Source organism: Eleutherodactylus coqui, chromosome 4 (genome assembly GCF_035609145.1).
Source record: "Eleutherodactylus coqui strain aEleCoq1 chromosome 4, aEleCoq1.hap1, whole genome shotgun sequence".
NCBI classification, from domain to species: domain Eukaryota; kingdom Metazoa; phylum Chordata; class Amphibia; order Anura; family Eleutherodactylidae; genus Eleutherodactylus; species Eleutherodactylus coqui.
Window position 1 is genome coordinate 250,631,566 of NC_089840.1, and position 25,787 is coordinate 250,657,352.

The window sequence follows — 25,787 nt, forward strand, 5'->3', positions numbered from 1 at the left end:
AACTCATTTTCACCGAGGGCCACATCAGGCTTATGGTGACCTTCAAAGGGCCGATTGTAAGACAGTACAGTAAGGGCTCGTTCACACCAGCGAATTTGTGTACATAATAAGCAGTGAATAGAAGCCATAGATGTCAATGAGTTCATTCACATGATGTATATTATCACACAGCATGACCTATTTTGTTACGTACTACGCACCACGATAGGCCATTGAAGTGAATGGGTCGCGCAAATACGTGGTGAATCCACAGGAAACGTATGTATTCACTGCATATTTGCGCACCATTTCAATGGGCCCATTTGCGTTCTTTTTTGCGTGCCCAAATATGCAGGCATAAGCGATTTTTGATTGCGCCCCAGTAGTAATGTCGACCCTCACAGTAATAATATGAACCCCCTCAGTAGTAATAACCCCACAGTAAAATTATCCCCCCTCCGCAATAATATTATCCCCCATCAGCAATATTGCAATCAGCAATCAGGTTGCTGGAATTGCTGAATAGGGCAGAAGTGTTGTGGAAAAAGTTAATTTGCGCCCGGAACGCTTCCTCCCTGAGTCCTTTCTCACGGAACTGAGGAGCAGAGGACTCAGGGGAGGAAGATCCCTGCTACACACTGATGTCAGAGTGTGCCGGGATCAGCGCTAACAGTGATTACCAGCGGGGAGCTGTGGCACCCCAGCTGGTAATTGGTTCAGTGGTGAGCAGCCGTCAGCTCGCCGTGGGCCACATAAAATGAGGCAGTGGCCCTTGTGTTAGTCCATAAATATATATTTTTTTCATTTTATCAATTATGTTTTAAAATTAGATCTTTAACATGTGACAAAGCTGTGAAATAAGCCTGCATAGTGGCACAAAGTCCCTACGGTTCTATATTATGAGGCTATGTGTGCCGTTTGCTGCCTCCATTGGGCACTATATTGTTTAGTACTCATCACTTACCTCGCCTCGGTAATCAAGTCCTTTTTTAGAGAATGCTCTGGACACTTTAAAGTTTGCTTGTCCAAGGATGTCTGAGATATAAATGTATTTCGTAGCTTTTCTCTCCACTTCTGCGGGGAAGCAGCAAGACAGGATGCAGTTTGAAGATGTGGTAAATGGGGCTTAAACACTTTTTTGGTTTTTTATTTCACTGTTTTAAATAAAATAGAAAATCATACAGCCTTTAGGCTAATCCATACTATCGCTCGGGGGCTTCCATTTTTCAGCTCTGTTTGAGGAGGAGGAAAACTGCAACACCTAACTGTACTTATATAATAGCTAGTATGATAACTAGCAAAAGTGCAAATCACTTTATTTACATAAAATGAAGTTTTTGTACTGAAAAATCCCTCTAAAGTGCTGACCAATAGGGGTTTCACTTCCTCCTAACTTGCTGTTCACTGCCTGTTGTCATGTGAAGTCTTGCTCTAGTAACACACACCAAGACAGATTAAAGAAGTGTGGCGGTGGTGTGTGTGTGGGGGGGGGGGGGGGGGGGGAGGGGGGTTCTACGTTAGCTGCTGTCTCATGTTACCCATACAAATCTATAAAGACATGAGGGGGAGAAGGAAGAAGGAGTCAGATTTACAAAGCGGTACTGCAGCTTCTATTGTTTACTGTCTCACAGCTACTCAAATCTCAACTACACTGCTCAGTACTGCTGTACTATGTTCTCCTTGCAGCTGTTACTCATGAGGGTGTGCTATAGAGAGATAGAGAACATATGTGTGCAGTATATGGGAGACATTTTAGCAACTAGCCTCTACCCACCAGCTCTGGGAAACAGAGGATTAGAGTTGGAGCCAGAAAAAGGAAAACTGGTGATAAATACAGGAGATAAGTCATATAATGCTCAAAATAAGGCTCTTCCACATATCAAAGGTCAACTTGTGAGTCTACATTGTTTAGTCCGGGGTGCAGAGAGCTTTTTTTGAGATTGCCCAGCTGCTCTCTGGCTGTAACAAAGACGTTCTAAGGCTATACTTTTCACTGTGTCAGTAGTAACAACTATAAAAAGTTTATAATATGAATATAAAAATATTTATCATTACCACTTCCATCCTCCACAAGAGATGCCTCCACATTCACATAGTTATTGTACCCATCGTACTTAAACTTGAAGAAGTCAGTGTTCACTTCTGTGGTGTAGCATCCATCCACATCAGTCTGCAGATATCACCGGAAAAGTCAGAATTATTGAGTCAGTTTTACTTTATTGGAAAGTAGTCTACATATCTATCTATCTGTCTATCTATCTATCTATCTCCTATCTATCTATCTCCTATCTATCTATCTCATATCTATCTATCTATCTCATATCTATCTCTATCTATCTCATATCTATCTATCTCATATCTATCTATCTATCTCATATCTATCTATCTAATATCTATCTATCTGTCTCATATCTATCTATCAATCTCAAATCTATCTATCTAATATCTATCTATCTCATATCTATCTGTCTATCTATCTATCTATCTATCTATCCCATATCTATCTATCTATCTATCTATCTATCTCATATCTATCTATCTATCTATCTATCTATCTATCTATCTATCTATCTATCTATCTATCTATCATATCTATCTATGTATCTCATATCTATCTATCTATCTATCTATCTATCTATCTATCTATCCCATATCTATCTATCTATCTCATATCTATCTATCTATCTATCTATATCCATATAAGCAGTGAAATCTTTTAGAAATGACCACTTATAATTGCACTGATAAAGGGTCTTCTAGAGGGGTGTCCCCCTGAGACCAAAGCCCAATACACATAGATTTTCAATTATCATATATCCTATCACTATTTTCAGTAACAAACCTATAATTAACCCTGTCATGACTGTATTCTTAATTTAGAAGAAATGGCTATAGACGTTGAACACTGGGATTTCGCAGCCCAACTTCCTTGTAATACTTAATAGAATAGGATGGAGAATATAATAGGATGGAGATAATATGAAATCCCTACCATAGTCATATCCTTTTACTTGTATGTGGTATTTCTGAGTTGTATAATATCTCTTATTTATATAAAATGTCCGCTGATAGTTTCTGCTAACATTTTTAGTATCTGTATTTCTCAAAAACACAACAGAATACATAACAGAGCAGAAGAAGATATTGCCTGTCTATCTATCCTGATCGATAAGTCCTTCCTATTAGTAAGTGAGGACTTCTCTCCACGAGATGCTGGAAGGACACCTTATGGTAACTCCTGCAGATAATAGTTGTATTATTCCCAATAAATGGACAATTCCTTGCATCCCGGTATCTTCTAGATAAATGAGGATTCGGACACAGAACTCCATTCATACGTACGCCCATATCTATCTATCTATTTATCTATCTATCTATCTCATATCTATCTATCTATAAATCTCATATCTATCTATCTCATATCTATCTATCTCTCTATCTATCTCATATCTATCTATCTATCTATCTCTCTATCTATCTCTCTATCTATCTCATATCTATCTATCTATAAATCTCATATCTATCTATCTATCTATCTATCTATCTATCTATCTATCTATCTATCTCATATCTATCTATCTATCTCATATCTATCTCATATCTATCTATCTAGCTATCTATCTATCTCATATCATATCTATCTATCTCATATCTATCTATCTAGCTATCTATCTATCTCATATCATATCTATCTATCTATCTATCTCATATCTAGCGATGTCAAATTTTAGGACATAAATAATGTTCTAATGACTTGACTCTTACCTTTCCATAGATTTCTTTACAGATGTGTTCTGGACTGAATATGGGAGAGCGACATATTTTTCCAATGATAGTACCTATCACAGGCTTCCCATATGTATATCTAGAAAGATACAACAGTTCTGTAGTGTTTTCCATTATATAACTGTCATACATGTGTATTATTTGGATTACGTTTGGAATGACACATCCAATCCCTACAGTTGGGAGGATTTTCGGAGTACCTACTTGCCGCAAGTCATGATAGGAAAGTTGCTCTGAAGAATGGTTACAGTTTCTGCAGCATCCATTGTAACTTCAAACTTTGGTAGAACTGCACAAGAAACAGTAATAATAATACTTATAATAATAACAATTACAAGCAAAACTAATTATCAATTTTTTAAACATGTAAATTAAGTTTTTCATTTTCCTTAATTTTGTTTCTAATTATATTAATAATTTAATGCATTATATTTACATCTTGTGCTTAAATTTTCTCGTAAAGATAAAAGTCATATATTGTATTGACTCCTCTTGCAAATTAACTGTTTACTTAAATGGGTTTTCTGGGACTAAACTGTTAATGACCTAAGGGTAGGTCACTAATAACCATTTGTTGGTGGTCTGCCATTTGGAATCCCAATCAGCTGACTGAAGTGACAGCAGTGCTCAGGACAGCACTGTGGCTGCTTCAATCTCCACAAGGCACAGCACTGTATACTGCCTGGTATGGCAGCTCATCCCATTTGCTTGAATTACACTGAGCTGCTTACAGGCCATGCCACTGATGAATGTGATGTCACATGGCTGAAAAGAGGCCATGGTACTAATGGGGGCTCCAGGGCCTCTTCAGACAACTCACTCTTGTGGATTCCAAGTGGTTAAACCCTGCTGATCAACTCTTGGTGAGCTATCATAAAGGGATAAGTCATCAGTAGTTTAGTCTCAGAAAAACCCCTTAAAGTAGATGTCAGCTCAATGTGTTGTGCTATGTAAGAGTAACGTATTACAGATACATTTCCAGACCTCTGTTAGTCAAAACAACAGAAGCATTTTTTAATTCATGGAAGGTACCTATCCTCCTGCCCCTCTCTGCCTCTTCCTGCCCCTTTCCACAGTGACTAACAGCCTACTGTATATGCATGTATACAAACTAGCCTGTTCATAGAATTGTAGAGTATGGGCCCTGTGTGGCGCAGAGTGTTAAGTCAGCTGTATGCAGTCCTAAGCTCTCGCTCACAACCTGAAGGTTGCATAGTTCAGGTAGCCGGCTCAAGGTTGACTCAGCCTTCCATCCTTCCATGGTTGGTAAAATGAGTACCCAGCTTGGTGGGGGGTAATAAATAAAGAAATTACATGAAGCGCTGCGGAATAAGTTGGCACTATACAAATAACAAGTCCCCCTTACCCTAGAGTTTGAGTCTATGGGTCATCGTGTCCAACCGCCCTGCTCAGTGCAGGATTCGATAAATCATCCCAGACAGATGTTTGTCCAGCCCCTGATTGAAGACTTTTATTGAAGTAGAACTCACCACCTCCTGTGGAAACCAGTTCCACTCATTGATCACCCTCACTGTCAGAAAGTTTTTTCTAATATCTAATCTGTGTCTCCTCCCTTTCAGTTTCATCCCATTGCTTCTAGTCTTTCCTTATGCAGATGAGAATAGGGCTGATCCCTCTGTGCTGCGAAAGCCCTTCAGATATTTGTAGACAGCTATTAAGTCTCCTCTCAGTCTTCTTTTTTGCAAGCTAAGCATTCCCAGATCCTTTAACCGTTCCTCATAGGACATGATTTGCAGACCGCTCACCATCCTGGTAGCTCTTCTTTGAACTCCAAAGAAGCTTCAGTTTGTCGGTCTTTCTTAAAATGGGGTGCCCAGAACTGACTAAGGTCTGACTAAGGAAAAGTAGAGGGGGATAATTACCTCACGTGATCTAGACTCTATGCTCCTCTTAATACATCCCAGAGTTGTGTTTGCCTTTTTTGGTGCTGCATCTCACTGTTGACGCATGTTCAGTCTGTGAGATATATTAGTATACCCAAGTCTTTTTCACATGTGCTGCTGAGCCCAATTCCTCCCATTCTGTGTGTATATGATTTTTTCTTTTTTTTCTTTTCTAGATGTAGTACTTTGCATTTCTTTCTGTTAATTATTGCCATAAGGAACAGGGAGAGGCAGTGCTAACATCATCAGTACATAACTATGAGTTCATTGTATTCTTTCCTTACTTTTGTAAACTGAATTTTTGCACCATTTTGGATAAGAGAAGTCTGGACTGGTATTTGTAGCATGCTACCCTTACATAGAACAATATTTTATCTGACAGATCAGCTTTTAAGGGGGTTGGCCAATTTCCATTCAGGTCTCTAAAATACATTAAACTGTTGTTTTCTGACATAAGTAATAATAAGCACCCCTATTACTTATACCATACTGCATTTCAAAGTATCCTACTGCTCATGGATCAACTATGCATACACTGGAAAGTAGCAGCCAACATGTCCATAGGGCTATTTGAAATGCAGAATGGTGTAAGTAATTGGGGTGTTCATGCTTAGTTATGTCAAAAGCGGCCAACCTCCTTAAGTCTTTTTTTCCTTAAGAAGAAAATATGCTTACTTATGAAAACACAAGTAGAAAATATTAAAGATAAGTAAATTTGCATGTTTTCACAGGCTTAGGTCTGGTATGTATACCATAAAGGGGTTGTATGGTTTAGAAAACTGATTTAATAGGGTCTCCCTTTGGGACCCTCAACCAGAGTGGAGAATGGCTTCAAACAGTATCTCTTGCTCAGGAGATCACAGCACATCCATGAATTACATTGGCAGCACATTGATTTCAATAGGCAGCCTGTAATGCCTTATTTCTCCAGTGGCGGCACTCTAGGGTAATTCATAATAATCTTTATTTGTATAGCGCCAACACATTCAATACTTGTTGCTGTGTTCTTCCATGGATTGCCACTGATCACTGGAGGTTCCAAGAATGGGGCATCGTTGATCAGGTTAAATTTGGGAAACCTTCCAATCAAACAGGAATTGTCTAAAAGTGGACAATTCCTTTAAATGCTCAAATTTGAACATTTCACAATTTTCAGGTTTTGGGCTCATTCTGTTTACTGCCTCAGTTTTAAAAAAATACTCACCAATTTTTTCTACCGTGAATGGCATTTCTGCCGTAGAGCCATTTTTTGTTGCTGTGATTGTATAATCGCCCACAGCTATGTCAGGGGACAGATCATGGGTCATTTCAAATATGCCGCTCCGTGGTTGAACATTTTTCCACTGCTTTACAATGTTACCCTGGTCATCCTAAAGGCAAGAATAAATGAATATTAATAGCTATTATATCGTTTTGTATTACACGTTCCCTTTCTGAGCCTCTGATAGGGTTTCATTTATAATTATAGACCATACAGAGGCTGAAAAAAACTAGGACATACATATATTTTATTATATCAGTGCATAACTTGAAGTTACTATATGCTGTTCTATTCTGTAATGAAGCCCACCTAACATGTACTATTTTTAATACCGTGTTTCCCCAAAAATAAGACCCTGTCTTATATTATTTTTTGCCCCAAAAGAGGGGCTAGGTCTTATTTTCAGGAAATGTCTTATTATACTTACCTAGCATACTAGTTCCAGGTTCCTCCCCCTGTTCTCTGGAGCTCTGACGCCCTAAACCGCAGCCTTGATTGGTTAATTCATAAGTCCAGCCTCCATAACGCGATGGCTGTAATTGATGCATCGACCTTTGCTCAGCTAATCAATGCAGCGCTTAATGAAATAATCACAGCCATCGCATTGGTTCATCGAGCACTGCATTGATTGGCTGAGCAACCCTCGAGAACCAGTCAGAGCCATTGCTTCCTAGAGGTGGGATTCCTAGTTCTGTAACTAGGAACTGATCTTCTGTGGGTGTATTAGGACTGTAGGATGCACAGCGGAGCTCTGGACAGCAGCAGGAGGATATGGACAGGGCTTATTTTTGTGCTAGGGCTTATATTTCAAGCTTCCCCGAAAATCCCTAAAAATTAGAATAGGTCTTATTTTCAGGGAAACAGGGTATTGGTGTCTCCCTATGTAGCACAGGGGTCTTTGGACCCCCAGGTGTGACTACTTACTAACTTCTGTACCCCTTGTAGCTATTCCCCTGACCTAACATATTTTGTGTTAAAGTATGTTTAAAGGAGTTATGCAGAGATGTATACTTTCACAAATCTAGTTCAAGCCCAATGGTGGTACCAGCACTTCCAGTCCAGCACAATTCGAACACCAGACACAGAGTGGGTAATGTGATGGCAGGGGGCTTGCTAACTGGCTTATTTCAATAAATAAGCCAGCCCACTTTTCTGTCCCTGCATCAGCCAGGACAGTAAGGCTGCCTGAACACGACTGGGTTTGAATTGCGGAATCGGCAATTGTCTCCCGCGTGACGATCTGTGGCATTCCGCACCAATTTAAACCCATGAAGCATCAGCATGTCCACTCACACATACAACTGCATTTTCCGCTCATGGGGGAAAAAAATCGCAGCATGCTCCATTTTCATGCGGGCTCCGCACGGATCGCTTCCATTGAAGTCAATGGAAGCCATCCAACTCACAGCCCTTTCGCAAATGACATTACAAAAAAAATGTTGCGGCACCTACATCATCACCTAGCTGCGGGATCCCTCATCCGGAATCCAACCCGTTCATGTGCAGCCAGCCTAAAGGTCAGTTATTGAAATGAGCCGAATAGCCAGCCCCCTGCTATCACATCACTAACATAGGGAGGAGGGGTGGAGAGAAGATCTACACCAAGTGATCCGGTGTCAGAACCAGCCTGGAAGTGGAGGTGCGGGCACCGCTGGACCCGTACTGGAAGTAGATATCTCTGGACAACCCCTTCAAGTATATATGTTACAAAGGAACTCTAACACAGAAAATCCACAAAAAGAAAATATCCCAACAATTTTTTTCCTTAATCTTGACCTTTCCTTTTATTCTATGGTGTCTCATATGGCCAATTAAAGCAGAGAAATATATAAAGAAATCTTCTCTGTGTGTCCCAGAAGATCAGTCATGTCCTCCTCACTGTCCTGTGTCTGGATGCAAGACAATTGGCTGCAGCAGGAGCCTCCCCCCATCTGTCCTGTCTGTATTATTAAAGGGGTTGTCCCGCGAAAGCAAGTGGGGGTATACACTTCTGTATGGCCATATTAATGCACTTTGTAATGTACATCGTGCATTAATTATGAGCCATACAGAAGTTATTCACTTACCTGTTCCGTTGCTAGCGTCCTCGTCTCCATGGTGCCGTCTAATTTTCAGCGTCTAATCGCCCGATTAGACGCGCTTGCGCAGTCCGGTCTTCTTTCTTCTGAATAGGGCCGCTCGTGCCGGAGAGCGGCTCCTCGTAGCTCCGCCCCGTCACGTGTGCCGATTCCAGCCAATCAGGAGGCTGGAATTGGCAATGGACCGCACAGAAGACCTGCGGTCCACCAAGGGTGAAGATCCTGGTGGCCATCTTCGCAAGGTAAGTAAGAAGTCGCCGCAGCGCGGGGATTCGGGTAAGTACTATCCGTTTTTTTTTTTTAAACACATGCATCGGGTTTGTCTCGCGCCGAACGGGGGGGCTATTGAAAAAAAAAAAAAACCGTTTCGGCGTGGGACAACCTCTTTAAGTCATGCCCTTGACTAAGCTATACTCTTCAGCAGGTCTTCAGAAATCAACTAGTAATTAACCCTGTGTGGTCTACAGGATTTCTACAAGACTGTTTCAGGAACATAAGAAAAATCCATCAGACTAACAAATAATGGGGACAAACGTATCTCCTGTAATTATTTATTTTTAGTTTGTGATAACTTACCTTACAAGTAACCAACGGAAACTGTAAAATAGAAGAAAAGCCACGGTTAGTTGTCAATATGCGCACATTTGCAACCATTTTTTGTTATTGCTCCAGTTCATCTAAAATAAAACTAGCAAGCAAATATGCAACTATGGGCTTCCATAACCCCTTAGTGACCACCCATACGCATTTTTATGGAAGTTACCAATGGGCATTACTCAGATGTATACGTCTTTTTACGGAGCTACGTCAGAATCTCTGTAGGGGTTTCAGATGACAGTTGGGCTTTAGCTCTAATGGTTGGAATTCGAGAAACGTCGATCCCAGTCGTTTAAACCTTTACATGCTGTTTAACCATTTACATGCCATGGTAATGCAGTCACAGCATGTAAAAGGCTGACAGAGGGACAGAGCTCCCTCTGTAACTTATCAGAGGCCCGCAATATCATTGGAGGGTGCCGATGGGCTGCTAGGCTTGATGGGTGACTTATGAGGCTCAGCCACTGGCTGAACCTCATAGGCCAATATAATATTGCAAATTATTAATGCTAAATCCATTCTACAGGTCAGTACAATTACTGCAATACATAAATATAAATGCTTAACTGAGCCTAATCCTAGTGGCAAGAAGCCCTAAACTTGGTATGGCCATAATCCTGTTGATCGAGACAATAATGTTATCAAATTATTTATTCTGTGTGCTGAACACTGTAAAACTGAAAAAATAATGGAAGAATTTTCTTTTCTTAGCCCCTCCCATAAATTAATACAAGTTCTACAAAGCATTATATGTACCCCCAAAGCATGTCATAAAAAATAAAACTTTTCCCATAAAAAAACAAGCCCTCATACAACTATGTCGATAGAAAAATAAAAAAGTTATGGCTGTAGAAATGTGACGATGAAACAAACTAGAAAATTGGTTGGTCATCAGGGCCTAAAAGGGGTCTGTCATTAAGGGAGTAAAAATCTACTACTGTTTTGTGTATACAGCTCCTACGTGGACCTATGTGTCTCCATGATTACGCAATTAGTTCTGCAGTTATACTTTGCATTCTCTTTTATTTTACTTTTTGTGGCTTTTAGGATTTTATGGAATTGCAGTTTTGCAGCAGCTGTAGAGTTACGGGAGTCAGAGTTATGGATTGCTTAGTTATTAAGAGCGATTCTTACCGGATCATTTCTGGCCATTAAGTGCTCATTAAAATCCACCCCTTTCACGATTACTGTATAGAACAAGAGGTTTAAAGTGTTTTAGAGTTTTTATAGTATCAGGAAAAATAGCTATATTCTTCCCAGAACAGCGCCACTCTTGTGCATAGGCTGTGTATGGTATTGCAGTTCAGCTCCATTCACTTGAATACCGTAGTACCAGTCACAGGCCATGGACCATAGTAGTGCCGTTTCTTTTGTTCTCTCTTTTCTTATGTACCGCTCTTACCTGTTTCTCCAGGTTGGTAAATGGGCCTGTCTGTCTGGATGAACATTCCATTTCTCATGATACTGATTATAACCGACTTTTTCTCCAGCTTCTTGAAGACATCACTTGTAATATTGATAGCAAGAGTGGCTATCTCCTCCTTACCATCCATGGGTGGTGGAACCTAAGAAGAAGAAGAATCTTCATTTTTGTACAAGAAACTATATCACTTTTATATAGGCAAACACTGTGTATACTGTCTTCGGTATGGGGAAGTCCAGGGGAGTCCACCAACATAAGGTACACAGTTCATTGTAACATTATCTGGATTCGTAGGTTTAGTGACTTTAAAGGAATGTATCATCTGCAATGGACCATTGACTTCCATGGAGTGGGTTGTGAGCATGCTCTGTGATACACATAGTGTGAAATCATTTTACAAGAAGGAATGGGGGGGGGGGGGGGGGTAAGCTAAATTGTCTCCATTATCCCATTAACAATGGAGTGATCGTGGTGATGATTTCTGGCATTACTACCAGTATATACAGCACAAGCTGAAAAATTATACCTATTCAGTTGTGTGCCGCTAATGGTGGCAAACCATGCAACTGGTATGAGGCCGGTGGGACAGCTGGGCCTGGGGTGAAATGGCCCCCATGCCCTAACTCACTTTAGGGGCACTATTACTTTGTGAGGCCAGAGATGGCATATTACTACTTCATGGGCATTATTACTGAGGTCTGTGTATGCCTCTAAGCCTATTGTAAATGCTCGGTGGGCACTGTAAAAACTGTAACATTTCAGGATTTGCAGTGACAGCCATAATATAATATAAATTTTCCTTACAAAAACACTTTTTAAATGGATAAAATGGAAACAAAAAACTTTAAAAAAACAACACATAGTAGGTATTACCACGTTTCAGGTATTACCACGTATTGTCTCAGCGCTGAGACCCCCTACTTATCCGGAGAATGAGGGTCTCATGTCCCCCTCTGCTTCTCACTGCACTCTTTTACCCCCTTGCCTCAGTGAGAAGGAGATTGAATGGAGCGGCGATCGAGTATGCGCGGTGCAGCTCAATTCATTTCAATGGGGCTGACAGACGACTTGGCTATCTGCAGCAGTCCCATAGAAATGCATGGAGTGGCACTACACACAAATATTGCTCAATTCAATCTCCTGGATAGGTGATAAAATTTGGGGAATACCCCTTTAACCTTTATAATCTCATAATAAAATCTGCCATATAAATGATTTACCGAATGAACTGATTTATAACCACTAGGTGGCACCAATATTCTTCTAATGTGCTTTGCTGCCACCTAGTGGTTTAAATCTTATCAGTTTGTAAATCATTTAGATTACATATTTTAATATGAACTACTTAAAGGGGTTTTCTGATTTGGCTGGCAGTAGGAGGATGAAGTATGTGATGTGATAAAATAAAAAACACACATACTATGCCACTGTTGACCAACGCTCCGATCCTCTGATTACATCAGGGTCAATGGTCACATGATCGCTGCAGCCAATGGGAAGCTGGCAAGGATGACATCAGTGGCATCCCATAAACCTGCCTCAAGACTTCTACATTAGAAGCCCACGTGATTGGTTTACGGGACGTCCCTAGACCTGCTGGCCAGGTGACATCACCTGTCAGATGCCGCAGTGCTGGACCGCCGAAAGGGGAGCCCGAAACTATATAAAAGAATTAACTCGGAAAACCTCTTTAAAGTTAGGTTTTACGGTGAATGGAGCATTATAGATCTTGCGAATTGGCAGTCGTTGGCTAGAAATATGTTTCAAGAATAAGGAAGATATGAAAAGCTTAGAATCTATACCCTCTTCAGAGATACAGTGTAGTATGATGTATTACCTGGAAGGTCTTGCAGTTCAGCGGTCCTTCTCCCTTTCTGATTAGGATATTGAAAACAACTGAACTTTTCTTAGCCGTTAAGGTAATGGTGAGTGTAGCGCCAGCTTCAGGCGACATGACGTAAACACACATGGTCTGATTGGAGGGGTAGGACATGACGGCTGGTGCTGCCACTAGGTATCTCCTGATGAAGACAAGGATTGAAGTCATAGGTCATACCCCAAACCCTTGATAATACTTGTAGCAGTTTCTTAGCTGTTTCTATTTTACTAATACTTTGCTTCTACATTTCAGGGTTCATTTACATCAGCGTTAGGGGATTCCATCTTCCTGCTCTGTTTGGGGAGCAGCAAAAGCGGCATCCTTGGCCAATGAAGGCCGGCGCTGGGTTAGCCAATCAATGACATCACTGAATGGCTGTGATTGGTTAACGCAGTGTCGGCTTTCATTGGCTGATGACACGCTGAGTTAGCCAATTAGAGAATTAGCTTTCTGGGGGCAGGGCATTCAAGCCCCGCATCCAGAAAGCAATGCTCTGTCGGCGTGGTGGAGGAAGCGACAGCCTGCAGCAGCGCCGCGGGAGGTGAGTATTGATTTTTTTTTATATACATATATTTTAATTGGAAAAGTTTGGGGTTGTCTTATACGCCGGAAAATACGGTAGTTTAAGAAATATTGAGATAACATAATAATGTGAATAGTAGTAATATAATACAAATATGAAATAAGGACAATAACACTTGTAATGATAGCAATATAATTTACAAACTAAGGCCTTAGTCAGATGGGCGTTTTTAGCCGCGATTTGCGCATGCGTCCGGCGATTTTATAAAACCATTGCAATGGTATCGGACACAAGCGCTTTTTATGCGCTCGTCCGATAAATTATAGAACAAAAAATCGCAGATCGCACCTATCTGCGATCTGCGATTCCTGTTCTCTTCTGTATATGCGCTCAATGGGGCCGGCGGCAGCAGCGCCGACCCCATTGAGAACATATAGAAGACAAATCATTCTTCTCTGCCACAGCTGTAACAGCTGTGACAGAGAAGAACGATGTTTGCCCATTGAATTCAATGGAGCGGCAATACAGCCGCTCCATTGAAAGCAATGGGCTGCCGGCGTGCGCGGGGTGAATTGTCGGGAAGGGGTTAAATATATAAGCCCTTCCCTGCAATTCATCCTAAAATGTGTTAAAATAAAAAAAAAATTGTATATTCACCTTTCCGCTGCAGCCGGAGTCCAGCCGCGGCCGCTGTCAGTTCTCCTGAACTGCTTCTCGGCACTATTCAGCTGGCGGGGCTTTAAAATCCCCGCCTGCTGAATGATCTGCCTCTGATTGGTCACAGCCCTGACCAATCAGAGGCCGGTTTCACTCACACACCCATTCATGAATTCATGAATGGGTGAGTGACTGCTGCCTCTCAGCGCTGAGCCAATCAGGGGCAGGTCTGACTCACATCCATTCATGAATTCATGAATGGGTGTGAGTGAGGCATGCCTCTGATTGGCTCAGCGCTGAGCCAATCAGGGGGCAGGTCTGACTCACACCCCCTTCACACCCACTGCAGGACGGCCGCGCGGAGCTCCGGCTGCCGGGAGAAGGTGAGTATACAATTTTTTTTAATTTTAACACATTTTAGGATGAATTGCAGGGAAGGGCTTATATCTTTAAGCCCTTACCGACAATTCATCCCGGGCTCGCCCGCAGCGCATTGCTTTAAATGGAGGCGGCTCTATTGCCGTCTCCATTGAATGCAATGCGCTGGACAGCTCCGGCCCGTTTCTAATGAAACGCGGCTAGGAGCAGATTTTCGGGCGATTTGCGGGCGACTTGCGCGCACCGGTCACGCGATTTGCGGATGCGCATCCGTCATGCGATCCGCAAATCGCGCTAAAAAACGCCCGTCTGACTAAGGCCTAAGGGCTTCTCCAAGTCACATCTCCCGTTTTGTTGCCCGTTTAGATGGCCCGGGTGCAGTGTGTATACTCCACAGGCTGGAATACCATTGGGCAGGGGGAAAGAGCTTAGCTCTGCAAAACTGCCTCCCCCTTACTTTCCCCTCTCTACCCCTTGCCAGCTGATGGCAATGGGAGAGGGCGAGATGGGACGGCAACTTGTGTGCTAAACTACTGCCCCCTCTCCGCCCCTTGCCAGCTGTTAACGATGGGAGGGGACGGGAGATTAGCGAAGTTAGTGTGCTAATTTCCAGACCTGTCCCTCCCTTTTCCAGCAGCCAGCAAGGGGCGGAGAGAGGAGGGTAATTGGGAGGGAGTTTAGCAGAGACGTTGCTAAACTCCCTCCCACCTCCTTTTCCCGGCAGCTCTTATAGGCTCCCATAGGAGTTTCTGGCATATTCCGGCCAGAAAATAGGTCCAGAACTATCTTTTCTGGATGGCGTAAAAGCATTTTTACGCAGCGGTAAATTGCCCATCTGAACTGATGTATTGGAATCCAATGCATCGGATGGTCGCGATTTTCAGCCTAAGAACGTATTTCTCCTATGAGAAAAACTGCAACCACAGTATTTCCCTATGGGCTATCTTGGGTGTGTTACAATAGCTCGTCATGCGCACAACACGGGATGCTAATAGCCCATTGGTTTTTACAGGGCCACTCACAGTGTGCAAAAATGTCCTATCTTGGCACACATCATGCACACATACATGACAAGACAAACTATGTGGATTGGTGTCATGCAGCAAGTATGCATGTACATGCGTGTACTTGCATCCTGGCACGCATAGCAGCGCTCAGGGAAACACACTAATGTGAGCCTGACCTATATCAGGTTCTGATAGTTCAGTGTTATCATCACTCAGCTTTATAGCAAATTGATCTAGATTCCATTTTCTTACCTCTACTAAAACAAGGCAATGAAAACATTATTCTGATTGGTTGCTGAGTCCTAGTGTCACTATGATAGCAGTGTGCTGCTATGAAACAAAGGCAGCAAGTGTTGTCATGGGTACAAAAAGCACATATTAACGTAGAAGCAAGGGACTTATTTACCTAGACCAGCATTTTACACGCCAGTAAACCCTGCTCTCAACTAGGAGCGATCAATGTGTTAAGAGGCACCAGTCTCATCTGTATGCCAAAAGAAAGCCCACACCAGCTTCAAGTCGCATAGTTTTTTGCTACTTGGTAGAGATGAGCGAGTATACTCGCTAAAGGCAATTGCTTGAGCAAACATTGCCTTTAGCCAGTACCTGCCCGCTCAAGACAGAAGGTTCGGGTGCCGGCGCGGGGGAGCGGTGAGTTGCGGCAGTCAGCAGGAGGGATCGGGGGGGGGGGGGAGGGAGAGAGAGATCTCCCCTCTGTTCCTTCCCGCTCTCCCCCGCAGTAACCTGCACGCCGCCGGCACCCGAACCTCCAGTCTTGAGCGGGCAGGTACTCGCTAAAGGCAATGCTCGCTCGAGCAATTGCCTTTAGCAAGTATACTCGCTCATCTCTACTACTTGGCAATTCCTGGCAACATACTAACTGTGATGGGTGACGCACGGTCACGACCACTGAAGCTGTGCCCTGAGCACTTTTGGAAAGTGTGATGTGGTGCAGTGTTAATGCCCAAAAACTGGCAGTTTTAATGCAAATGCCCAAAATTGCTACTTTTGGATTCCAGAATTCCAGCATCCAGGGTTATTAAATAGACCCAATCATGTTAAGATTACTTAATACAAATAATTATATTATGTTTCTCTTGTTTAGCTAATAATATTTTAATTTTTAATGTTAGAAATGCAGTCCTAAGCTCTCGCTCATGACCTGAAGGTTGCGGGTTCAATCCCCGCAAGGTTCAGGTAGACAGCTCAAGGTTGACCCAGCCTTCTATCATTCCAAGGTCAGTAAAATGAGTACCCAGCTTACTGGGGGGGGGGGGGGGGGGGAATAAAAGCTGACTGGGGAAGGCAATGGCAAACCACCCGGCAAAAACAGTCTGCCAAGAAGACGTCACCCTTAGAGTCAGTCATTACTCGGTGCTTGCACCAGGGGACTTTACCTTTACCTAATGTCTTACTGGTATTTTTATCTAACTTTTAAAAACATTTATTTTAGTTAACATATATTTCCCACTCTTTTTTGTCTGGCATACTGAAGTGCTATTAAATAATGATGTCTTCTTACCTAGTCGGAAGGGTCCAGATACCAGGAACCAGGTGTGACTGCTACCTCTTCACCCCTATAGCTGCTACACCCCCTCAACATATTATAATACTCCTACTGAACAAATCTTGTATGGAGCCATATTTGCTACAAATCAGATAATAGAGGCAGCAATACGAATGCATATTCCAGCACTGCCGCCTCCAGTGACTTATTATCTGGTTTGCCTGTCAGTAAATTGCCAACAAGGGGAATTTTCAAAGATCCGTTCCTCTCCATCTTCAATACAAAAAGTTAACTTAAAAGTAATTTAACTTTTCTGTAAATGAATCTAGGCTTAAACGATAAAAACATTATAATGTAACACAAAATAATCTAATTACACCTAAAAGCATAAAACATCATAGATAAATTACCATCATACACAAAAAAATGGAAAGACATACAAGATTATCATAAGTATTTCAGAAGCAATTAATTAATGGTACAAATGGTGAATGCCTTACAGTTTACTGCTCTGTCCCGCTACCAGACCAAGAGTCAGGATAAGCAGCATCAGTCTTCTCATGATGACAGGACCCCCCATTCCTACCGCTGTAGACCCTTTGTTCTGACCGCTGTGTGCTCAGCTTCTTCTTCTGTAGTGATGTAGCAGTGCCGAGTTGCCTCTCTACTTCCTGGATCTACCTGCGGTCTGCTCACCTGGATTTTTATACTCTACTAAAAGGTAATTAAGACTAATTGCAAACATACTTCCTTCTTTCCTGTAACATTCCCAAACCCCCTGAGGATACTTTACATGGCAGCCAGCACAGTGACGCATTGTATGACAACATGTAACACTGGAACTGTAGCCAGTGGTTCTTGGTAATAACAATGGTGGGCAAGAATCTATACCTGGCTCCTGACCATTAATTAATGCAATGGCGATAACAAAGAAGCATTATAGATAGGTTTTATATAATATCCTGAGCCCTTCACAGATTAGACTCTTTAAAATGATTATTTTTTTATTAAAAAGTATCTAAAAACATACACACAAGGGCTAGACCAAAGGGGATAGGGGTAACTACACCCCAAAACACACAAAAACAGACTCAGACACAAACAAAAACTAGGAGAGACACCGCTCTCCAGTAAAATCCCATCAAGGGCTAAAGATGGTGATACGAGAAGAGGACCCAATGCACATCCGTATCCCTAGTGTAAGGGTCGGGTGTAATGGATAAGGAGCAGAGGGTCTCAATAGAAGTGCATTAGGGTTAATTATTGTCAACAAATGAGCAGCGCTACAGGCTCTACGCGTTTCACCACCTCTGCGGCAGATCTTCAGGAGATATGGATGTGTGGGTTAAGGCAGACTGAGATAATCAAAAGGTTGTGGTCTGAGCCACCAAACCATAAAATATTATGGGTGCGGCAACATTTAGGCAGTCACCCTTAGAGAAAATAGGTCAGGGACCGACACTTAATAGTGATCAGCTGTCAGTATTCTCATATGGGGAACTGGTTTGGTTGCTGGGGTGTTAGGGAATTAAAGAGTATATAGTCTGTCTGGTGACAGTGGAGATCACTGTCAGACCAGAAATCTCTGTATATCTGAAAAAAAGGCTTGATAAAGACTGCTGTATGGAGCAATAAAACTTTATATTCTTTTGCTACACCATTGATGCTGCCATTTGCTTCTCTACTGGTTTATATCTGAAAAAGAGATTGTTCCCCACCCCTTCATATAGCACCTATCTAAAGAAAAGAAAAAAGCAGCAGTGCCTCTGGCCTGAATGGTAGGTGCTTCTTGCGTGATGCCTATTAGTAGCTTAACAGAAGGGGAAATCAAGAATTAAAAACAATAACAGAAAAATGGCCGTTACTTACTGAGTGAGGAGTGCATATAGATGCATCCTCCTCTCACCATGCAGGTAGCTGACTACCAAATGGAGGAGCGAATTACACTTGTGCAGGACACCAATAAGACAGCCACTCACACTGCCTCCTGATAATGAGGGGGGTGGGTGCTTGGTGTATACTCCCACACATAGTGGATACAGGGTGCCAGACCATTCTGATATATGTAGTTCACCATTCAGACCAGCAACCTATTAATGACGCCATGATAATTCGGCGGGTTGCCCTGCATTTCCATCAGTGAACCACATTGGTACTGCCACCCTGGGCTCCCCCTGGAGTCTTAATGCCACACTGCATGTGAATGATAGATAATAAATGCAAGGCATTGGTTGGATGTTGGCCAAGATACATGAGTCCACTAACCACTTCACAGTTCCTTGCATTGTAGTGGGTCCCTACACTAATATAAATGCATCACAGAAGGGGAAATCAAGAATTAAAAACAATCACAGAAAAATGGCCGTTACTTACTGGGTGAGGAGTGCATATAGATGCATCCTCCTCTCACCATGCAGGTAGCTGACTACCAAATGGAGGAGCCAATAACACCTGTGCAGGCACCGATAAAACACCCACTCACACTGCCTCCTGATAATGAGGGGGTTGGATGCTTCGTGTACACTCCCACACATAGTGGATACAGGGTGCCAGACCATTCTGATATATGTAGTTCACCATGCAGACCAGCAACCTATTAATGACGCCATGATAATTCGGCGGGTTGCCCTGCATATCCATCAGTGAACCACATTGGTACTGCCACCCTGGCGTGGATGCATCTATATGCACTCCTCAGTCAGTAAGTAAAGGCCATTTTTCTGTGATTGCTATTAGTAGCTTAGTACCTTCATTTGCATGTAAATGAGCCTCCCTTTGCTGTATGTAGATAACAGCAGGTGGTCTGTTATCTTCATGCAGCTCCATTGTTCTCCAGCAGGACAGCAGCTGATACAATGTTATCAGCGCTGCCATGGAGAATCACAGCATGCGGTGCCTGCTATGAGCTGGACGGCTGAACAATGGTTTTTATGCTGAACTAAAAATCATATTTCGGCAGAAAAGCAAATGACGGTAGCATTTACATGCAACGTTTATCGCTGAAAAGACATCGCTTGAACGAATTTTGAGCGATAATTATTATTTACACACAACGACAATAGTCGTTGTGTGTAAATGGGCTTTTAGTGGCAGTACATTGTCATTTACATTGCATATCAGCGATCAATTTATTCACTATTTATTCTCCTATGAGTGCAAATATTTTTCACACGTACATCTTGTTTTTGTACAAAACTTCGTTTTGGAGTTTTGGTGTAGTTTGCAGCCCTGCATTTCTTCTATCTCGAAGCTACTCTAGCATAGGAGGTACCCTCCATTGACATTGGGACTACAAGTGTGACACTTTGTCCATTGGGCCCAAGGGTCCACACCGGGTGAGTTCCTCTATCCATTTTGATTACTTTGTTGATCTGTATCATATATTTCAAGGGTTTTAAAAAGGTTGCCCAGTTTAAAAAAAAAAAAGGAATCTGCATCCTTTCTTCTAGAAACAGCGCCTCATCTGTCCATGGGGATGCATCTGGTTTGCAGTTCATCCCTATTTTCTGCATAGAATAACATTAATTTAACCCCTTTTACAGACACAACAATATTGAAGCAATGTTCCAGAAAGTGTCAACTATTGTTATCTGGAAATCGTGATCAAACTAAAGCCGAGGTCAGTACAGAAGAAGATGGGAAAGCTGGGTGAATCAGTTACAAGTCAAACTAGAAGTTGCAATAGTACCTTTGTACTTAATGGAACATATTACTCAGGGACCCTCCGGTGGTGGAAGGTGCCTTAAATAACCATAGGTCAATCTGAATTGGTTGGGGGTGGGAAAGCTGGGTGTGCGCACTGGCCCTTAAAGAGGTGGACTAAGTGTATGTGGAGGTGACAGGAGCCCTGACATGATGCATAGACAATGTCTGTACATGACAGGAGGAGGACGTAGATGGCTGTAAATAGTGGAGAGAAGAGGCTGGGGGAACTGCATGCTGCAACCACCTGTCATAACACTGTAACAGGTTTTTAGGTAGGACAGTAGATTTTTCTACAATATACAAACAAATTTTTTTTTTAAAAGTTAAAATTAATGCAGATATATGGAAAGACACTTATTATTTTTATTAACCCTTTCCAATCCAGTGTCTGCCCTTGTCTAACATTAAGATTTACATGCATAGCTCCAATGTCAGACGATGGCTGGCACATGTCTCTAACTGTATGCAGGACACAGCTCTGATGTGGGAGGCTGTTCTGCATATGTATGTTACAATATACAGGACAACCCTCTTTTAATTATAAAAGTAGAATACCAATATATGTAACTGTAGGCACATATGCAGATTCTCTAACATTAGAGAAGAAAATAGAGAAAAGCAAGAAACAGAAGAGGGAAAGAAATCTTGCACTGGTCAGGAGAAAGATGGTAAGAGAGTTAGAGCTGTCTTAGTATAGGGTCTCTGGTGTAACTATAGGGAATGCGGTTGCACCCGGGCCCAGGAGCCTTAGGGGGCCTAAAAGGCCTCTTTTCTCCATATAGGGAGCCCAGTACTATGAATAAAGCATTATAGATGTGGGCCCTCTTACAGGTTTTGCATGGGGGCCCAGGAGCTTCAAATTATGCCTCTGTGTTAGGGCTTAGTCAGACGGGCGTTTTTTGCCGCGATTTGCGCATGCGCATGCGTCCGGCGATTTTTTAAAACCATTGCTTCGCAATGGTATCGGACACATGAGCGCTTTTTATGCGCTCGTCCGAAAAATTATAGAACAAAAAATCGCAGATCGCACCTATCTGCGATCTGCGATTCCTGTTCGCTTCTGTATATGCGCTCAATGGGGCCGGCGGCAGCAGCGCCGACCCCATTGAGAACATATAGAAGACAAATCATTCTTCTCTGCCACAGCTGTAACAGCTGTGGCAGAGAAGAACGATGTTTGAGCCGCTCCATTGAAAGCAATGGGCTGCTGGCCTGCCGGGTTAATTGTCGGGAAGGGGTTAAATATATAAACCCTTCCCTGCAATTCATGCTAAAATGTGTTAAAATAAAAAAAAATTGTATACTCACCTTTCCGCTGCAGCCGGAGTCCAGCCGCGGCCGCTGTCAGTTCTCCTGAACTGCTTCTCGGCACTATTCAGCCGGCGGGGCTTTAAAATCCCCGCCTGCTGAATGATTGGTCACAGCCTGACCAATCAGAGGCCGGTTTCACTCACACACCCATTCATGAATTCATGAATGGGTGAGTGACTGCTGCCTCTCAGCGCTGAGCCAATCAGGGGCAGGTCTGACTCACATCCATTCATGAATTCATGAATGGGTGTGAGTGAGGCATGCCTCTGATTGGCTCAGCGCTGAGCCAATCAGGGGGCAGGTCTGACTCACACCCCCTTCACACCCACTGCAGGACGGCTGCCCGGAGCTGCAGGCAGAAGGTGAGAATTAGAGATGAGCGAACGTGTTCTTCCGAGCTTGATATTCGTGCGAATATTAGGGTGTTCGGGATGTTCGTTATTCGTAACGAACACCATGCGGTGTTCTGGTTATTTTCACTTCCTTCCCTGAGACGTTAGCGCGCTTTTCTGGCCAATTGAAAGACAGGGAAGGCATTACAACTTCCCCCTGTGACGTTCAAGCCCTATACCACCCCCCTGCTGTGAGTGGCTGGGAAGATCAGGTGTCACCCGAACATAAAAGTCGGCCCCTCCCGCGGTTCGCCTCAGATGCGGTGTGAGTTAGATGAGGGACAGTGCTGTTTGTACCGGAGCTGCTGTAGGGAAAGAATTGGTAGTTAGTGTAGGCTTCAAGACCCCCCAAAGGTCCTTATTAGGGCCACTGATAGCTGTGTGTTGGCTGCTGTTAGCAGTGGCAATTTTTTTTTTCTCAAAATCGCCTCTGCAGACCGTTGCATCTGGCATTAGGGACAGAAGTGCTGCATAGGCAGGGAGAGTGTTAGGAGTGAGTGTAGCCTTCAAGAACCTCAACGGTCCTTTCTAGGGCCATATTTATCCGTGTGCAGTACTGTCCAGGCTGCTGTTAGCTGTGCTGCATTTTTTTTTGCTTCTCAAAATCGCCTCTGCAGACCATTGCACCCTCCATTGATACTGCAGGGAAAGAATTGTATAGGCAGGGCGACAACACAGTTGTTATTCATTGAATATACGCAGTGCTGCCTTTTGGTGCCAAAAAACGGAAAATAATTAAATTTGTCCTGCCCCTGTCCGGCCTAACGCCGGTGGACACGTGTGAGCTGCCTCTGCAACCTGTAAAAATCAGACGCACCCAGCTACGCTTTACTGCTGGCTTCGCCATTTGCTTTCCTTAATTGGGAAAAAAATACCTGCTCTGCCAGAGTTATAATAACTCTGCTACCCTCACGTTCTGTGACACATAAGCAGGGACACAGCACAGTTATTAAACTTCTCATGTTCATTGAATATACGCAGTGCTGCCTTTTGGTGGAAAAAAACTGAAAACAAATCTATTTGTCCAGCCTCTGTCCGTCCTTACGCCTGTGGAGACGTGTGAGCTGCGTGAACAACATTGCTAAATCAGACGCACCCAGCTACGCTTTACTGCTGGCTTCGCCATTTGCTTTCCTTAATTGGGAAAAAAATACCTGCTCTGCCAGAGTTATAATAACTCTGCTACCCTCACGTTCTGTGACACATAAGCAGGGACACAGCAAAGTTATTAAACTTCTCATGTTCATTGAATATACGCAGTGCTGCCTTTTGGTGGAAAAAAACTGAAAACAAATCTATTTGTCCAGCCTCTGTCCGTCCTAAGGGCTGTGGACACGTGTGAGCTGCGTGAACAACATTGCTAAATCAGACGCACCCAGCTACGCTTTACTGCTGGCTTCGCCATTTGCTTTCCTTAATTGGGAAAAAAATACCTGCTCTGCCAGAGTTATAATAACTCTGCTACCCTCACGTTCTGTGACACATAAGCAGGGACACAGCACAGTTATTAAACTTCTCATGTTCATTGAATATACGCAGTGCTGCCTTTTGGTGGAAAAAAACTGAAAACAAATCTATTTGTCCAGCCTCTGTCCGTCCTAAGGGCTGTGGAGACGTGTGAGCTGCGTGAACAACATTGCTAAATCAGACGCACCCAGCTACGCTTTACTGCTGGCTTCGCCATTTGCTTTCCTTAATTGGGAAAAAAATACCTGCTCTGCCAGAGTTATAATAACTCTGCTACCCTCACGTTCTGTGACACATAAGCAGGGACACAGCAAAGTTATTAAACTTCTCATGTTCATTGAATATACGCAGTGCTGCCTTTTGGTGGAAAAAAACTGAAAACAAATCTATTTGTCCAGCCTCTGTCCGTCCTAAGGGCTGTGGACACGTGTGAGCTGCGTGAACAACATTGCTAAATCAGACGCACCCAGCTACGCTTTACTGCTGGCTTCGCCATTTGCTTTCCTTAATTGGGAAAAAAATACCTGCTCTGCCAGAGTTATAATAACTCTGCTACCCTCACGTTCTGTGACACATAAGCAGGGACACAGCACAGTTATTAAACTTCTCATGTTCATTGAATATACGCAGTGCTGCCTTTTGGTGGAAAAAAACTGAAAACAAATCTATTTGTCCAGCCTCTGTCCGTCCTAAGGGCTGTGGACACGTGTGAGCTGCGTGAACAACATTGCTAAATCAGACGCACCCAGCTACGCTTTACTGCTGGCTTCGCCATTTGCTTTCCTTAATTGGGAAAAAAATACCTGCTCTGCCAGAGTTATAATAACTCTGCTACCCTCACGTTCTGTGACACATAAGCAGGGACACAGCACAGTTATTAAACTTCTCATGTTCATTGAATATACGCAGTGCTGCCTTTTGGTGGAAAAAAACTGAAAACAAATCTATTTGTCCAGCCTCTGTCCGTCCTAAGGGCTGTGGACACGTGTGAGCTGCGTGAACAACATTGCTAAATCAGACGCACCCAGCTACGCTTTACTGCTGGCTTCGCCATTTGCTTTCCTTAATTGGGAAAAAAATACCTGCTCTGCCAGAGTTATAATAACTCTGCTACCCTCACGTTCTGTGACACATAAGCAGGGACACAGCACAGTTATTAAACTTCTCATGTTCACTGAATATACGCAGTGCTGCCTTTTGGTGGAAAAAAACTGAAAACAAATCTATTTGTCCAGCCTCTGTCTGTCCTAAGGGCTGTGGACACGTGTGAGCTGCGTGAACAACATTGCTAAATCAGACGCACCCAGCTACGCTTTACTGCTGGCTTCGCCATTTGCTTTCCTTAATTGGGAAAAAAATACCTGCTCTGCCAGAGTTATAATAACTCTGCTACCCTCACGTTCTGTGACACATAAGCAGGGACACAGCACAGTTATTAAACTTAGATAATTCATTCACTAGAGGCAGTGGGGCCTTTCGTTTTCCAAAAAGGGCAAAAATTATATTTGGCCTGCAGTCTTGCGCCAATTTATTTCCTGCCTGTGAAATCAAATCACTGGTAATACAGCATGCTGAGGGGTAGGGGTAGGCCTAGAGGACGTGGACGCGGCCGAGGACGCGGAGGGCCAAGTCAGGGTGTGGGCACAGCCCGAGCTCCTGATCCCGGTGTGTCGCAGCCGACTGCTGCGCGATTAGGAGAGAGGCACGTTTCTGGCGTCCCCACATTCATCGCCCAATTAATGGGTCCACGCGGGAGACGGTTATTAGAAAATGAGCAGTGTGAGCAGGTCCTGTCCTGGATGGCAGAAAGTGCTTCGAGCAACCTATCGTCTACCCGCAGTTCTGCGCCGTCCACTGCTGCCAATCCGAATCCTCTGTCTGCTGCTCCTCCTTCCTCCCAGCCTCCTCACTCCACTACAATAACACCTGCTCA

General features: G+C 43.1%; 1 protein-coding gene across 1 annotated transcript in view; it reads right to left on the reverse strand.

The window, feature by feature from the left end:
• The window catches only part of LOC136626671 (alpha-2-macroglobulin-like protein 1), a 32,320-nt gene extending 14,650 nt beyond the window's left edge, over window positions 1–17,670 (reverse strand). Inside the window, exons 1-10 of the mRNA XM_066601687.1 lie at window positions 17,480–17,670; window positions 12,866–13,049; window positions 11,008–11,170; window positions 10,740–10,792; window positions 9,585–9,605; window positions 6,874–7,039; window positions 3,970–4,054; window positions 3,745–3,844; window positions 2,035–2,149; window positions 944–1,053 (exon numbers count right to left, since the gene is read on the reverse strand). Of these exons, the coding sequence (XP_066457784.1) occupies window positions 944–1,053; window positions 2,035–2,149; window positions 3,745–3,844; window positions 3,970–4,054; window positions 6,874–7,039; window positions 9,585–9,605; window positions 10,740–10,792; window positions 11,008–11,170; window positions 12,866–13,049; window positions 17,480–17,559 (1,077 nt within the window). The 5' untranslated portion in view covers window positions 17,560–17,670. The remainder of the gene's footprint in view (window positions 1–943; window positions 1,054–2,034; window positions 2,150–3,744; window positions 3,845–3,969; window positions 4,055–6,873; window positions 7,040–9,584; window positions 9,606–10,739; window positions 10,793–11,007; window positions 11,171–12,865; window positions 13,050–17,479) is intronic.
• Window positions 17,671–25,787: the final 8,117 nt, after the last annotated feature.